Source organism: Bombina bombina, chromosome 4 (assembly GCF_027579735.1).
Source record: "Bombina bombina isolate aBomBom1 chromosome 4, aBomBom1.pri, whole genome shotgun sequence".
NCBI lineage: Eukaryota > Metazoa > Chordata > Amphibia > Anura > Bombinatoridae > Bombina > Bombina bombina.
The window spans coordinates 711,974,712-711,992,816 of record NC_069502.1 but is presented as its reverse complement, the minus strand read 5'-3'; the positions used below and the strand labels follow the sequence as shown (position 1 = coordinate 711,992,816).

Sequence of the window (18,105 nt, the reverse complement as noted above, 5' to 3'; positions counted from 1 at the left end):
ATACCAAAAATGAGAATATGACAAAACATTATTGGGAATGTATAAAATGAACTGCAGAATATAAACTTATCTGCATAACCATACAGTAAATGCTATAACTCTATCGTAAATAAGCATTTTCTTAATCACTTAAAATATACAGTATATTATATATACTTACATATTATCTTCATAATTGCAGATGGGTATAATTATAATATATATATATAATTATATATAACAGTGTAATAACCACATCAGGTTATGTGTGTGTGTTTGCTGAGCTGGGTTCTCTGCTGGATTTGAATCTGTGTCTCCTGATCCATAGTTCAGTATGCCCACTGAGTGTCATACACAGAACACAATTCCTTATAGGAAGTAAAAGATTATGGCTGATTGCATGCAATATTAGAGATAAACAGCTTTGATAAAGTTGAAATAACATAATACTGGAACAAATTTGAATTGTACAAACAACAGTGGTGTCAGTTTTTGTTCCATAATAAAGTGTTTAAACAGTATACAGATAATGAAAAAAACAGTACATATGCTCTCTACAAATGCTCTGACACTCTTTAAGCTTAGTGTTAATACACTAAAAAAAACGGACTGCAGACTGAAAATGCTAAATAAACCTTCCTGGCAGCATCTTGCATGAGTATGCACCCCTTATTATCAACTAAATCCATGATTAGATGCATTAAACTGGATGAATTACAGACCCAGAACACTGCACTGCTTATCAACACTGAGAAGGCCTCAGGACATTTGAAAAAGACCAGGATGTTGTGGGGGGTGAGGGGCTAACAGGCCAAGTGAGGGCAAAAAAAAACATTTTCTGTGCTGAGCAACATAAGCATTAAAAACACATTTAAAATAAAACACATCGGCTATAAAACTAGATAGTGCACAACTAAATTGTTAACTGCACAAAAATGCAGTTCTTAATTTTTTTGTTAAGCAGCTTTAAATATTCATACAACAAGATATGTTTAGGTTGCAGCTCTGCCATTAATCTTACATTTTTTGAGAGCTAAAAGCTATTTTTAGATTATTAAATTGATGTGCGCTGTTCTTTAGTTATTCACTTTAAAATGGTTAAATTGTTACTTTAAAATAATCCTTTACTATTTATCAAATCTGATCATTTACACAGAAACATTAAAGTATTCAAATGGCTTTACTACCTGTCTAGTAAAAATCAATTTACCTCATAAAACTTTATGTGTCACATTGTTTACATGGTTACTTTATTTTTTTAAATGAATATTCCAAGAACACTAATACTGCATAGTTCTGAACAAGGATTATATGTTATTGGGTAATATGAACCACAGCTAGAGGATACTAGCTATCTATGTATAGAACATAGTGATGGTTTCATTAGTTCTTGGTGAATATGCAATAATAAATCAGGAAGCACACTGACAGGTATATTACAGATGATCTCTGACAAGGGAGGAGACAGTCTAGGGATGAGTGGAAGGAATCTGTCAGTGGTCAACAAGCTCAGTGACATTTACTTAATGGGTCTGTCCCATGTATCCAAAAATAATAAGGTCCGACGCGTGGAATGTCCCTTGTATTTCCTGGTTGGGACGTGTAGCAGCATTTAAAATGGTGTTACTCCCTAAACTGGCCTACCTTTTTCGCTCACTCCCCATTCCAGTCCCTAAGTCACTTATAGGCAAATTTCAACAAGTTTGCAATAAGTTCATTTGGAGAAATAAGCATCCCAGAGTAGCTACTCGAATAATGCAGCAGCCACTATGTAGAGAGGGCGTCCCTAACATAGCTACTTATCATGAATCCTCTCGCCTTGCACATGTCCTCTCTTGGAATGTCACCTCTTCTCTTAATAAATGGCAGGCACTGGAACAAGCCACTTTACCCAATTCACTGCTTCTTTCTGATCTTATATGGCTCCATAAACACGTCAGATCTACATATAGAATACACAACACAATTATCCTACATGCTCTTCGTTTCTGGGATAGACTGCACCCATTAAAGCAAATTGCCCCACATCCTTCCCCTATACATTCCCTATCGGGGCTTCTTGCGGCTCTCAGAGATTCACACCCGCAACTCTGGCAAGAGTGTGGCATTTTCTGTATAGCTGACTTGTTTCCCAGAGGACGGTTTATAGCCACCTCACAATTTGTATCAATTTATAACCCATCACCCCTCCTACAATTCGAATTCTGGAGGCTGCATAGCCTTTTAAAATCCTGGGGATTTCTTGATAGACCGCTGCGCGAAGCAACTGAATGGGAAAAGAGATGGACAGTGAAAGTGAAAATACTGCGAGCACTCTCAACCTCCTATAGAGACCTGTTGAATTCTCCTACCTTTTATAAGTCAGCCTACACTATAGCCTGAGAAAGGGACTTAAAATTTTATGCAGAACAATCAGATTGGTTTAGGGCTGCCACGTTAACTAAACAGGCGCTTCACTGTGTTACCCTGCTAGAATTGTACATTAAAGTATGTACCCAATGGCACCTCACGCCGCTTAGACTTTTCAAAATCTCCCACTCTAACTCCCCGCTATGCTGGAGAGAATGCGGGATGGTGGGGTCGCCAGCCCATATATGGTGGGAATGCCCGGTACTTCGACCTTTCTGGGCTGTAATCCTTAATAAATGCTTGACCCTTGACCCCCTGATTGACAACTCCCCACAAACTATTCTATTTCAAATAGCCATTAAGACAAACTCCACCTCCACTGATATTCTGTGTATTTACCTGTTTTCAGCTGCTAAATTAGCAATTGCTAGACTCTGGAAACAAAAGACAATCCCAAGATGGGGCGATGTAGTCAAAATTATGTCCTACTTCGAGCACATGGAATGCCAAATATTTACCCAGCAGAATAAGGTGTCCTTACACTCTCAAACTTGGGACACTTGGAGGCAGGTGAATGACCCATTAAGTAGACCTCCTAGAAGTATTTAATCTCCTGTGAGCACAGTTTAAGTACTGTTTATGCCACGGTGTAGCTGGACATACGCTAAATGGAGGCTACTACTCTAGGGGCTCAAGCTTATCCCCGGGCCTCCCCTCCCCCCCTTTTTTTTCTCTTCTCCCCGCCTTCTTCCCACCCACCCTCTACCCCTCCCTCTCTAGTTCACATCCTGTTACCTTTCATCTGGGTCACCGGAACAGACAGATATCAAATTATAAATAACAACTATTTACACTGATATACACTTTCTGAAGTTATATGGTAATTTACAGTATCATCAGAAAATATTGAGGCCGATTGATGTGGTGATGTCACCAGGTTGTTTGTTCATCCATGTAATGTATTTGCCACAATGTTATACGCTGTAAAAATTTGGCTTACTAATTTTATGTTGGATGTGTGAGCATTACCTTGTTGTTTTTGTAACTTTTTGGCCTCAATAAAATATTATTTAAAAAAAAAAATAATAATAAGGTCCTAAAACCAGGATAACTCCTACTTCCCTTTCTAGTAGACTGAAGTAGTGAGGTTGTCATTTGTTTATTTAAAAACAAAACAAATCTCTTGCAAATAATGCACTTTTGAATTAAAGGTCTCCAGGGATCAGAGCCCTCTAATACTTCTATCTCAGTTTGCCTATTCCTGCCTTGTCTTTATATATGTTTTGTTTCCCTGTGTATTTCTGTAGAAGATTCTGGTGTATTACAGATAAAGGGGGATATTTATCAAGCCCCAACTATGCTGCAATCACTGGCACCAATACGCTCGCCTAACATCACAGCCGTGGACCTGAATACGCTCTCCATATTTATAAAAAAAAGCCACCCAAGTACTGGGCAATGCGCATCAGACTGTTGTTAACTAGCAGTCATCAATCTTGCGTCTATTCGGATTTTTACCAACTTTATTTATACCCTGTCACTCAATGCCGCCACTATACTAAAATGTTTAACCCCTATCCCGCCACTCCCGTACCCCGCCGCAACCTAAATGAAGTTATTAACCCCTATCATGCCACTCCCAAAACCCCGCTGCAACCTAAATAAAGTTATTAACCCCTGTCCCACCGCTCCTGGACCCCGCGGCAACCTAAATAAAGTTATTAACCCCTGTCCCACCGCTCCCAGACCCCGCCGCAACCTAAATAAAGTTTATAACTCCTATCCCGCCGCTCCCGGACCCTGCCGCCACTAAATAAACCTATTAACCCCTAAACCTCCAGCCCCCCACATCACCATAAACTAAATTAAGCTATTAACCCCTAAACCTAACAACCCGCTAACTTTAAATTAAAATAAACTAATTTTAAACTATTAATTAACCTACCCTTACTATTATACTACAATTAAATTAAACTACCAATTAAATTAGCTAAATTACATATTAAAAAACTAACCCTACTCAAATTATTTAAATATACTATTTAACCTTATTTAAAATTACTAAATTACAAAAAAAAATTAAACGCAAAGTTACAAAAAATAAAAAAAATAAACATTTTGGAAAAAAACACATTATCAAAAATAAAAAAGAATTACACCTAATCTAATAGCCCTATCAAAATAACCCCCCCAAATTAAAAAACCCTAGCCTACAATAAACTACCAATGGCCTTTTGTGGGGCATTGCCCCAAAGAAATCCACTCTTTCTCTAAAAAAAATACTAACACCCCCCAACAGTAAAACCCACCACCCAACCAACCAACCCCCCAAATAAAAGCCCTATCTAAAATAACCTAAGCTCCCCATTGCCCTGAAAAGGGCATTTGTATCGGCATTGCCCTTAAAAGGGCATTTAGCTCTTTTACCTGCCCAGACCCTACTAAAAATAAAACACTCCCAAAAAAACCTTAAATAAACCTAACACTAACCCCCGATGATACACTTACAGTTATTGAAGTCCCGCTTGAAGGATCCATCCAGCTGGCAAGAAGTCTTCCTCGGGGCGGCAAGAAGTCTTCATCCGGGCGGCCTCTTCCATCTTTATCCAGCCGCCGAAGTCTTCATCCAGACGGCATCTTCTATCTTCATCCATCTGGCGCGGAGCTGGTCCATCCTGAAGACATCCGGCGCGGGGCTCCTCTTCAATATGGTCGTCCCCGTAAACTGGAACTTGAATGCTAGTGACATCATCCAAAATGGCGTCCCTTGCATTCCTATTGGCTGAAAGGTTCCAATCAGCCAATAGGATTAGAGCTGCTAAAATCCTATTGGCTGTTGCAATCAGCAAATAGGATTTGAGCAGCTCTCATCCTATTGGCAGTTCCAATCAGCCAATAGAATTGAGCTCTCATCCTATTGGCAGTTCCAATCAGTATATAGTATGTATGTGTATGTATGTCAATGTTAAATCCCTGCGTTGGCTTTTTTTTTCTAACACCCAAGATCTCCTATCTTTGAGCCCATTTAATTTTTGTGTGCAATTGTGATTGTGAAAAGACCATATCGCACGTGAAAAAGTCATAACGCGCGACTTGTAATCTTGCTCATAGTGTTAAATGTCCGTTTAAGCATCCAGTCAAGATGCTTGTAACCAAGTTTACAAGGGAGCAGGCATTTGGCATGTGCAGTCACTCTCTTTTTTCTCCTCAACTCAAGGAAATGTAAATACAATCTTTTGAAACCATGGTGAAATCCAATGAGATTAGGGTGAAATCCCTTAGATCACAGATGCTGATTAGCCGTTTTTTGTTGTTGTTTTGCACTCCAGGAATATACCCTTTGACATATCCTATTGAGTATATTATCAACTCTGGGTTGGCCAATTATTGACAGATATATATTAGTTAATAATGTGAGCAAAAAATCACTGTGTAGAATGAAGCAGGTTTAGGCACTCTAAAATCTTGTAAAAACTGGAAAAACACAATGATCACAGTTAAATTATAAGAAAGGGGGGCAAAATAAACAACCTAAATGCAACTGGGGATTTCTTGATAGACCGCTGCGCGAAGCAACTGAATGGGAAAAGAGATGGACGGTGAAAGTGAAAATACTGCGAGCACTCTCAACCTCCTATAGAGACCTGTTGAATTCTCCTACCTTTTATAAGTCAGCCTACACTATAGCCTGAGAAAGGGACTTAAAATTTTATGCAGAACAATCAGATTGGTTTAGGGCTGCCACGTTAACTAAACAGGCGCTTCACTGTGTTACCCTGCTAGAATTGTACATTAAAGTATGTACCCAATGGCACCTCACGCCGCTTAGACTTTTCAAAATCTCCCACTCTAACTCCCCGCTATGCTGGAGAGAATGCGGGATGGTGGGGTCGCCAGCCCATATATGGTGGGAATGCCCGGTACTTCGACCTTTCTGGGCTGTAATCCTTAATAAATGCTTGACCCTTGACCCCCTGATTGACAACTCCCCACAAACTATTCTATTTCAAATAGCCATTAAGACAAACTCCACCTCCACTGATATTCTGTGTATTTACCTGTTTTCAGCTGCTAAATTAGCAATTGCTAGACTCTGGAAACAAAAGACAATCCCAAGATGGGGCGATGTAGTCAAAATTATGTCCTACTTCGAGCACATGGAATGCCAAATATTTACCCAGCAGAATAAGGTGTCCTTACACTCTCAAACTTGGGACACTTGGAGGCAGGTGAATGACCCATTAAGTAGACCTCCTAGAAGTATTTAATCTCCTGTGAGCACAGTTTAAGTACTGTTTATGCCACGGTGTAGCTGGACATACGCTAAATGGAGGCTACTACTCTAGGGGCTCAAGCTTATCCCCGGGCCTCCCCTCCCCCCCTTTTTTTTCTCTTCTCCCCGCCTTCTTCCCACCCACCCTCTACCCCTCCCTCTCTAGTTCACATCCTGTTACCTTTCATCTGGGTCACCGGAACAGACAGATATCAAATTATAAATAACAACTATTTACACTGATATACACTTTCTGAAGTTATATGGTAATTTACAGTATCATCAGAAAATATTGAGGCCGATTGATGTGGTGATGTCACCAGGTTGTTTGTTCATCCATGTAATGTATTTGCCACAATGTTATACGCTGTAAAAATTTGGCTTACTAATTTTATGTTGGATGTGTGAGCATTACCTTGTTGTTTTTGTAACTTTTTGGCCTCAATAAAATATTATTTAAAAAAAAAAATAATAATAAGGTCCTAAAACCAGGATAACTCCTACTTCCCTTTCTAGTAGACTGAAGTAGTGAGGTTGTCATTTGTTTATTTAAAAACAAAACAAATCTCTTGCAAATAATGCACTTTTGAATTAAAGGTCTCCAGGGATCAGAGCCCTCTAATACTTCTATCTCAGTTTGCCTATTCCTGCCTTGTCTTTATATATGTTTTGTTTCCCTGTGTATTTCTGTAGAAGATTCTGGTGTATTACAGATAAAGGGGGATATTTATCAAGCCCCAACTATGCTGCAATCACTGGCACCAATACGCTCGCCTAACATCACAGCCGTGGACCTGAATACGCTCTCCATATTTATAAAAAAAAGCCACCCAAGTACTGGGCAATGCGCATCAGACTGTTGTTAACTAGCAGTCATCAATCTTGCGTCTATTCGGATTTTTACCAACTTTATTTATACCCTGTCACTCAATGCCGCCACTATACTAAAATGTTTAACCCCTATCCCGCCACTCCCGTACCCCGCCGCAACCTAAATGAAGTTATTAACCCCTATCATGCCACTCCCAAAACCCCGCTGCAACCTAAATAAAGTTATTAACCCCTGTCCCACCGCTCCTGGACCCCGCGGCAACCTAAATAAAGTTATTAACCCCTGTCCCACCGCTCCCAGACCCCGCCGCAACCTAAATAAAGTTTATAACTCCTATCCCGCCGCTCCCGGACCCTGCCGCCACTAAATAAACCTATTAACCCCTAAACCTCCAGCCCCCCACATCACCATAAACTAAATTAAGCTATTAACCCCTAAACCTAACAACCCGCTAACTTTAAATTAAAATAAACTAATTTTAAACTATTAATTAACCTACCCTTACTATTATACTACAATTAAATTAAACTACCAATTAAATTAGCTAAATTACATATTAAAAAACTAACCCTACTCAAATTATTTAAATATACTATTTAACCTTATTTAAAATTACTAAATTACAAAAAAAAATTAAACGCAAAGTTACAAAAAATAAAAAAAATAAACATTTTGGAAAAAAACACATTATCAAAAATAAAAAAGAATTACACCTAATCTAATAGCCCTATCAAAATAACCCCCCCAAATTAAAAAACCCTAGCCTACAATAAACTACCAATGGCCTTTTGTGGGGCATTGCCCCAAAGAAATCCACTCTTTCTCTAAAAAAAATACTAACACCCCCCAACAGTAAAACCCACCACCCAACCAACCAACCCCCCAAATAAAAGCCCTATCTAAAATAACCTAAGCTCCCCATTGCCCTGAAAAGGGCATTTGTATCGGCATTGCCCTTAAAAGGGCATTTAGCTCTTTTACCTGCCCAGACCCTACTAAAAATAAAACACTCCCAAAAAAACCTTAAATAAACCTAACACTAACCCCCGATGATACACTTACAGTTATTGAAGTCCCGCTTGAAGGATCCATCCAGCTGGCAAGAAGTCTTCCTCGGGGCGGCAAGAAGTCTTCATCCGGGCGGCCTCTTCCATCTTTATCCAGCCGCCGAAGTCTTCATCCAGACGGCATCTTCTATCTTCATCCATCTGGCGCGGAGCTGGTCCATCCTGAAGACATCCGGCGCGGGGCTCCTCTTCAATATGGTCGTCCCCGTAAACTGGAACTTGAATGCTAGTGACATCATCCAAAATGGCGTCCCTTGCATTCCTATTGGCTGAAAGGTTCCAATCAGCCAATAGGATTAGAGCTGCTAAAATCCTATTGGCTGTTGCAATCAGCAAATAGGATTTGAGCAGCTCTCATCCTATTGGCAGTTCCAATCAGCCAATAGAATTGAGCTCTCATCCTATTGGCAGTTCCAATCAGTATATAGTATGTATGTGTATGTATGTCAATGTTAAATCCCTGCGTTGGCTTTTTTTTTCTAACACCCAAGATCTCCTATCTTTGAGCCCATTTAATTTTTGTGTGCAATTGTGATTGTGAAAAGACCATATCGCACGTGAAAAAGTCATAACGCGCGACTTGTAATCTTGCTCATAGTGTTAAATGTCCGTTTAAGCATCCAGTCAAGATGCTTGTAACCAAGTTTACAAGGGAGCAGGCATTTGGCATGTGCAGTCACTCTCTTTTTTCTCCTCAACTCAAGGAAATGTAAATACAATCTTTTGAAACCATGGTGAAATCCAATGAGATTAGGGTGAAATCCCTTAGATCACAGATGCTGATTAGCCGTTTTTTGTTGTTGTTTTGCACTCCAGGAATATACCCTTTGACATATCCTATTGAGTATATTATCAACTCTGGGTTGGCCATTTATTGACAGATATATATTAGTTAATAATGTGAGCAAAAAATCACTGTGTAGAATGAAGCAGGTTTAGGCACTCTAAAATCTTGTAAAAACTGGAAAAACACAATGATCACAGTTAAATTATAAGAAAGGGGGGCAAAATAAACAACCTAAATGCAACACTTATGTAGTATATGTGCCCAGTATATTGTGCTTCAATACTGCTTGCATAGTTGTGCTTCTATTACTATTAGATGGTTATTATCGCATTAGCGGTAGTATGGTGCATGCTACAGCATTCATGTGAGATAGCATTGATGTGTACATTTCCTCAGGCAATTGATTTCTTTGAGGGACCTCACTACAATTACTTATGTTGGATAACGGAAACTTGTTCATAACTTTCACTCAGGTAGGGGAATTTGCATTTATTTCTATAGCAATGATATGTTTATCTAGTGTTCTTTAAGTAAAACAGAGGCTGCTACATTACAATCCAAGATCACAAAGATTTTGTGTGATTTCTCTCCATGCTGGCAAGTGAGCTGCTACTGCTTTGCACTATCCATTTAAAATATAAGGCGCACTATATACATAATATGTATTTATTGGGTGCATTAAATGTTTTGGTTGAACATCAACTTGTAATACCCAATCAAGCGTTATTAATTTTGGTCGGGATTACGAGTGGAGTGCAATATTGAGCTTACATGAGCTCCTCTTAGTAATACCATTGCACGTAAATATGTGCTGGTATTACAAGTACAGGTCGCGTTCACATTGCTGCAAGCCAAGTGCTCACGAGAGCATGCCGTGGGAGCCTCGTTTTCATGCCGGCAGTCACGGCAAAAAACCTTGTGCAGCGCAGGGAACAATTAGTGCAGCGTTGGCCAGCAATAAATAAATATATATGTATATGCTTATTTACTTATATATTTATGTGTTTATTTGTGTATATACACATATTAACGCATACAATATATATGTATATAAGCATATACATATATATATTTATACAGAAAACACAGTCCCCGTTTGACCTCCATGTAAAGGGACTCCAGGTGCCATTTTTTTTTCTAGCATCCCACATCCCCTCACTTTAACCCCTTATAACTGCTCTGTGCAGTTTTAAAAAAAAACAAAAACAAAGATGATCATGTTTATATTTTATTTTAATGTACTGCCCTCTTTATTTTGGGGGCAATTGGGGCAACTTTTTATTTTTAACCAGAGGTCTGACCTTAGCGCAAAGTGGTACCGCAAGCTCACGGTAGCACTGACCAGTCACTTATAATGGCTGGTTAACGTGTGCCCATAAACGGGAAAATTTGCCCCTTTACGGACGCACTACACTTGTAATCTGGCCCTGTATGGGGTCGAGTGCAAAATAACACAGTGTGCATTATATTTGAAACTTCAATATAATGTTATGTCTCTTTAAAAAGACATGAAACCTAACACTTTTCTTTCAAGACTCATATAATGCATACAAATGTAAACAACTTACTAATTTTATACTATTAATAAATTAACTTTATTCCTTTGGTATCCTTTGGTGAAGGAGCAGCATTGCACCACAAGTAGCTAGCTGAACACTTCACGTGAGACTCTGGCCCCTATTTAACAAAGGTCTTGCGGACCTAATCCAACAGTGCGGATCAGGTCCGCAAGACCTTGCTGAATGCGGAGAGCAATACGCTCTCCGTATTCAGCATTGCACCAGCAGCTCACAAGAGCTGCTGGTGCAACGCCGCCCCCTGCAGACTCGCGGCCAATCGACTGCCAGCAGGGAGGTGTCAACCCGATCGTACTTGATCGGGTTGAATTGTGGCGATTCCAGTCCGCCTGCTCAGAGCAGGCGGACAGGGTTATGGAGCAGCGGTCTTTGTGACCGCTGCTTCATAACTGCTGTTTCTGGCGAGTCTGAAGATTCGCCAGAAACACGGGCCGTCAAGCTCCTTTCTGAGCTTGATAGATAGGCCCCAATGACAAGAGAAGTGTATGTTTAGCCACCAATCAGCAGCTTGTTCCCAGTAGTGCATTGCTGCTTGCAAGCCTACCTAGGTATGCTTTTCAACAAAGGATACCAACAGAACAAAGCAAATTAGATAATTAAAGTCATTTGGTAAGCTTTTTAAAATTACATGCTCTATCTGAATCATTCATTTTGATTTTAATGTCCATGTTTCAGTCCAGTGATGTCTCAGAGCAGTTGCTAACTAAGATAAACTACATTTATTTCTTAGTAAAATAAATTGTTATTTGCTTTACAAGGGTGCAACTTTCCGACTCTTTTTGTTTTGTAGACAGACCATAGCACCACTAACAATTTACTGTGTGCAAAATTGATTTTTTTTTCCCCCTACTGTATTTAACAGCCTTGGTTTTAGTGTTACAGAGGGTCTTTAAACACATATTTCATTTATTTAGTGTCTGGAGTGTTCTATTATTATATTGTGACATTTCATTTATATCTAACACAAATTGACCTGCTATGATTATAAGACCAGTTAACCTACACTGAAAATGATGGTATAAAACACAGCTAACTTGGGGATAAAATTATAAAAATAAAACCATAAGAGAAATTAAATTTGGATTTAAATCTGGTGTTTATTATTGGAAAACATTACAGGAAACAAGTAGTAAAAAATATTTTTTTTTTCACCAACTGTGAACAGTAGGTCTTTCAAATTCTTATGTGAGAAAATTGACTTTTAATTTTCTTTGTTTTGTCCTTTGGCTACTTCCAGCCAACCTTTGCGAGCGGTTAGTATACTGAAGACATTCAATTGGCAGCTACTCACTGTATAATAAATAAAAATACTGTTTTGTTAAACATACCTTAGAATTAAAATTTGGATCATGTAGTTAAAGTGAACAGTATTACCCAGATCTGGAAACACTAGTATGTGAAATATAAATAAGGAAATATGTGTGTGTGTATGACAAATAAAAGTAACCAATCATTTTCCTTTTGCAGATAAAGAAAACGTGCACCGAGTCAAATGTTACAGAATCTCAGAACTCCAGGTAACTGCCATTAAACATTTCTTGATTGGCATATGGGATGCAGAAGTGATTTGCTAATAAAAAAAAAAAAAAGTCATATCCAAATACCACAAGTATTAAAGAAAACAGGCAGAAAGACCTGGCAATGCCACATGTTGCCAGATGAATGTGCTTTGAAATGTAACTCACACCAGGCTAGTGGTGTTAATGACTATTACAATTAATACAAGAATGGAGCAGATGAGATAGGGAAGAGATAAAAGCAGAACCACTTTTCAGGGGCCACGCTGCCAACTTGTCACCTGTTACATTTCATGAGACTTTTTTTTTTTTTTTCTTTCTTGTCCCTGCTGCTTTCCCCAGAGTCATTAGTTCTATTAATTTCATCACCTCCTTTAATGTTTGGTCTCCATGGAAAACCACTTAAATTGTTTGTATAATCAAGATGAATTTATTTAGGCACATACTGTGTTCCACTTTAACAGAGAACCCTGCAAATTGGAAGTATATTTGTTGTCTAGTTTCTGAGAAAACCCTACAAAATTAGTCTGATGAGTATACATGAGAAAAATATAACCACGTCCACAAAAATATTAGCCTTTTGAATTTTATTGGTAGTTGCCAAAAATCAGAGATGTTGATTAGTCCATGTCATGTTATAAAATGATGCGTCTGGGGAGTAAATATAAAGATATATATAATTTGCAGATGGACAATATTTTAACTATATAGATACAAGACATAATCAACATAACTGATACTCAACATTGCTTTACTCAGACAGATCTCCATTACATTACATTATATGGCACATACGAATAATAGGCCTTTCCAGTTTGATGTGTATATATAATTGTACATTAGTATTAATTTGTCCTACCTGAAGAATTTTCTCATTCTCAAACAGCACCATGTTTAAAGGGACAGTCTACACCAGAATTTTTATTGTTTTAAAAGATAGATAATCCCTTTATTACCCATTCCCCAGTTTTGCATTACCAACACAGTTATATTAATATACTTTTAACCTCTTTGATTATCTTGTATCTAAGCCTCTGCAAACTGCCCCTTTTTTCAGTTCTTTTGACAGACTTGCAGTCTAGCCAATCAGTGCCTGCTCCCAGATAACTTCTCGTGCACGAGCACAGTGTTATCTATTTGAAATACGTGAACTAACACCCTCTAGTGGTGAAAAACTGGTAAAATGCAATCTGAGAGAGGTGGCCTTCAAGGTCTAAGAAATTAGCATATGAACCTCCTAGGTTAAGCTTTCAACTAAGAATACCAAGAGAACAAAGCAAAATTGGTGATAAAAGTAAATTGGAAAATTGTTTAAAATTACATGCTCTATCTGAATCATAAAAGTTTATTTTGGCCTAGACTGTCCCTTTAAGGACTAGAAAAATGGATTTAAACAATATTATTTGCTTATATGTCTAAACAGTTGTCTGGGAAACTGATTTGCAAACAAATCTTATATGCATGAAGTTTTGGAGATTTATATCTGAATGGGTATTGTGATTGCTAAATAATAATGGAGCTCTGCAAAAATTGTTTGTATGTTGTAATGGGCATCTAACTTAAAATACAGTACATGAAAAAGGTTGATCATGTCTTACCATTTTAAAGATACTATACATAATTATATGCTCTATCTGAATCATGCAAGCTTAATTTTAACTTCCCTATACCTTAAAATACTGTGTACTTCACATAGCCTTCACATTATAAATAAAAACAAAAAGATTAGCTGTTGTTGTATAATGATTATTTTAACTGTAAAAAGACAGCCCGGCTTATTCTGTTGCCAAATTAGAATCCCCATGGTGACTTTTTGTGTATGTGTTACGGGTAAAGTCAGAAAACCTGACATTACACAAGCAGCAGTGGGTAAAGCCCGATGTAATGTAATTCTCCCATCTACACTATTTTTTTGCGTCTGCCTGGGGGGTTCAAGGAAGATGTCCCTTCGATCCTCTGGCATTCACCCCATGTGAACTTTGGGGAATGAGGCTTTGCCCCCCTTCAACCCCCCCCCCCCCCAGGTATAGGCAAAAATGATAGATGTGTGAATTACAGTGTATTGTATAAATGTTTTAATTCAGTGACTGGATGCATTCTCAGACGTTTTATCATGTTACATCAGGCTTTTAAGACACATTCAAATCCACTTTTATTTTTAAATGTGTTACGTTCTCTTGGAATCCCTTGTTGAAAAAGAATACGCACATATCCCACACTAGTGGGAGCTAGCTGCTGATTGGTGCCTGCACACATTTGTCTCTTGTGATTGGCTAACTAGATGTGTTCAGCTAACTGCCAATAGTGCATTGCTGTTTCTTAAGCAAAGGATAAAAAGAAGAAAAAGTGGTCTCCAATAATGCAAAAAATCTTGTTTATTAGGTTACATGGAATGGACTCCAAACAGGTCCATTCCATGTAACCTAATAAAGAAGATTTTTTTTGCATTATTAGAAACCACTTTTTCTTAATTTTCTCATTTATTGGTGAGTTTGGCAGTTTTCTCACTGTGGGACTCTAATTGGAGTTGTGCTGGTTCACACTTTGGGGCCTATTTAAAAAAAAGCGAGCGGACATGATCCGATATTGCGGATCATGTCTGCTGCACATCGATAAATGCCGACAGCATATTCTCTCTATACTGCCCCCTGCAAATACCACTAGCAGGGGGTGTCAATCAACTTGATCGTATTGGATCGGGTTGATTTCCGGCGATGTCTGTCCGCCGCTTCAGAGCTGGTGGACAGGTTATGAAGCAGTGGTCTTTAGACTGCTGCTTCATAACTTGTGTTTCTGGTGAGCATGAAGGCTCGCCAAAAACACGGGGCATCAAACTGATACGCAGCTTGATAAATAGGCCCCTTTGCCTGTTCAAATCTTAAAGGGATACTGAACCCAAATTTTTTCTCTCATGATTCAGATAGATCATGCAAATTTAAGCAACTTTCAAATTTATTTCTATTATCAATTTTTCTTCGTTCTCTTGATATCTTTATTTGAAAAAGAAGGCATCTAAGCTAAGGGGCCAGCACATTTTTGGTTCAGAACCATGGACTGCATTTGTTTATTGGTGCTGTCCAATGAGCAAGGACAACCCAGGTTGTTCACCTAAAATAGACCGGCATCTAAATTTAAATTCTTGCTTTTCAAATAAACATACCAAGAGAATGAAGAAAATTTGATAATAGGAGTAAATTAGAAAGTTGCTTAAAATTGCATGCTCTATCTGAATCACGAAATAATTTTTTTGGGTTCAGTGTCCCTTTAAGCAAAGGATAACAAGAGAATTAAAGTAAATTGGAAAGTTTTTTAAAATTGTATGTTCTGTCCACATCATGAAAGACATTTTTGGGATTTCCTGTTCCTTTAACAAATCTTCAAGCTTTCTCAGATAGCACAGTTAAACTTGTGTCATACATGTTTCTTGCAATAAGACCAACACTTTTGTTAATAATACCATATATGTCTGTCTATCTATTTATCTATCTATTCATCTACAGGGAGTGCAGAATTATTAGGCAAGTTGTATTTTTGATGATTAATTTTATTATTGAACAACAACCATGTTCTCAATGAACCCAAAAAACTCATTAATATCAAAGCTGAATATTTTTGGAAGTAGTTTTTAGTTTGTTTTTAGTTTTAGCTATTTTAGGGGGATATCTGTGTGTGCAGGTGACTATTACTGTGCATAATTATTAGGCAACTTAACAAAAAATAAATATATACCCATTTCAATTATTTATTTTTACCAGTGAAACCAATATAACATCTCAACATTCACAAATATACATTTCTGACATTCAAAAACAAAACAAAAACAAATCAGTGACCAATATAGCCACCTTTCTTTGCAAGGACACTCAAAAGCCTGCCATCCATGGATTCTGTCAGTGTTTTGATCTGTTCACCATCAACATTGCGTGCAGCAGCAACCACAGCCTCCCAGACACTGTTCAGAGAGGTGTACTGTTTTCCCTCCTTGTAAATCTCACATTTGATGATGGACCACAGGTTCTCAATGGGGTTCAGATCAGGTGAACAAGGAGGCCATGTCATTAGATTTTCTTCTTTTATACCCTTTCTTGCCAGCCACGCTGTGGAGTACTTGGACGCGTGTGATGGAGCATTGTCCTGCATGAAAATCATGTTTTTCTTGAAGGATGCAGACTTCTTCCTGTACCACTGCTTGAAGAAGGTGTCTTCCAGAAACTGGCAGTAGGACTGGGAGTTGAGCTTGACTCCATCCTCAACCCGAAAAGGCCCCACAAGCTCATCTTTGATGATACCAGCCCAAACCAGTACTCCACCTCCACCTTGCTGGCGTCTGAGTCGGACTGGAGCTCTCTGCCCTTTACCAATCCAGCCACGGGCCCATCCATCTGGCCCATCAAGACTCACTCTCATTTCATCAGTCTATAAAACCTTAGAAAAATCAGTCTTGAGATATTTCTTGGCCCAGTCTTGACGTTTCAGCTTGTGTGTCTTGTTCAGTGGTGGTCGTCTTTCAGCCTTTCTTACCTTGGCCATGTCTGAGTATTGCACACCTTGTGCTTTTGGGCACTCCAGTGATGTTGCAGCTCTGAAATATGGCCAAACTGGTGGCAAGTGGCATCTTGGCAGCTGCACGCTTGACTTTTCTCAGTTCATGGGCAGTTATTTTGCGCCTTGGTTTTTCCACACGCTTCTTGCGACCCTGTTGACTATTTTGAATGAAACGCTTGATTGTTCGATGATCACGCTTCAGAAGCTTTGCAATTTTAAGAGTGCTGCATCCCTCTGCAAGATATCTCACTATTTATGACTTTTCTGAGCCTGTCAAGTCCTTCTTTTGACCCATTTTGCCAAAGGAAAGGAAGTTGCCTAATAATTATGCACACCTGATATAGGGTGTTGATGTCATTAGACCACACCCCTTCTGATTACAGAGATGCACATCACCTAATATGCTTAATTGGTAGTAGGCTTTCGAGCCTATACAGCTTGGAGTAAGACAACATGCATAAAGAGGATGATGTGGTCAAAATACTCATTTGCCTAATAATTCTGCACTCCCTGTATACAGGGCTTGAAATTTGCACTAGTCCTGAAGCAGGAAGAATTTGGCTTTTTTTTTAAATTTAACATTGAATGGACTGGTCACTTTCCATTTCTTATTAACGCTTTCCAAAAACTATGGACTAGATTACCAGTGGCGCAAAAAATATTTTTTCAGCTTTTTGCACGAACGTATTAGGGGGCCTATTTATCAAGCTCCGTATGGAGCTTGAAGGCCCGTGTTTCTGGCGAGCCTTCAGGCTCGCCAGAAACACAAGTTATGAAGCAGCGGTCTAAAGACCGCTGCTTCATAACCTGTCCGCCTGCTCTGAGGTCGGCGGACAGAAATCAACCCGATCGAATACGATCAGGTTGATTGAGACCCCCCGCTATCGGCCAATTGGTTGCGAATCTGCAGGGGGTGGCATTGCACCAGCAGTTCACAAGAACTACTGGTGCAATGATAAATGCCGACAGCATCATGTCCGTCCGCACTATCATAAATAGACCCCTAGGAGTCAAAAGTAAATCCATTTGCTTGAGCAAAATCAAATTTAATGCTCATCAGGTTAGTGCGACTTTACAGCTTGCGTAAAGGGTAGCGGAATAAAAAAGTTTAACAAAACACAGCATAAATACATGTATAAGTACAGTTACACTCATATAAACACTGTCTGATAAAAAAAA

General features: G+C 38.8%; 1 protein-coding gene across 4 annotated transcripts in view; it reads left to right on the top strand.

Moving 5' to 3' along the window:
• EYA4 (EYA transcriptional coactivator and phosphatase 4) overlaps positions 1 to 18,105 on the top strand; it is a 506,638-nt gene that overhangs the window by 244,981 nt on the left and 243,552 nt on the right. For all 4 annotated transcript variants that reach the window (XM_053710909.1, XM_053710910.1, XM_053710908.1 and 1 more), the window contains one exon: positions 12,332 to 12,381. In XM_053710909.1, coding sequence (XP_053566884.1) covers positions 12,332 to 12,381 — 50 coding nt within the window. The remainder of the gene's footprint in view (positions 1 to 12,331; positions 12,382 to 18,105) is intronic.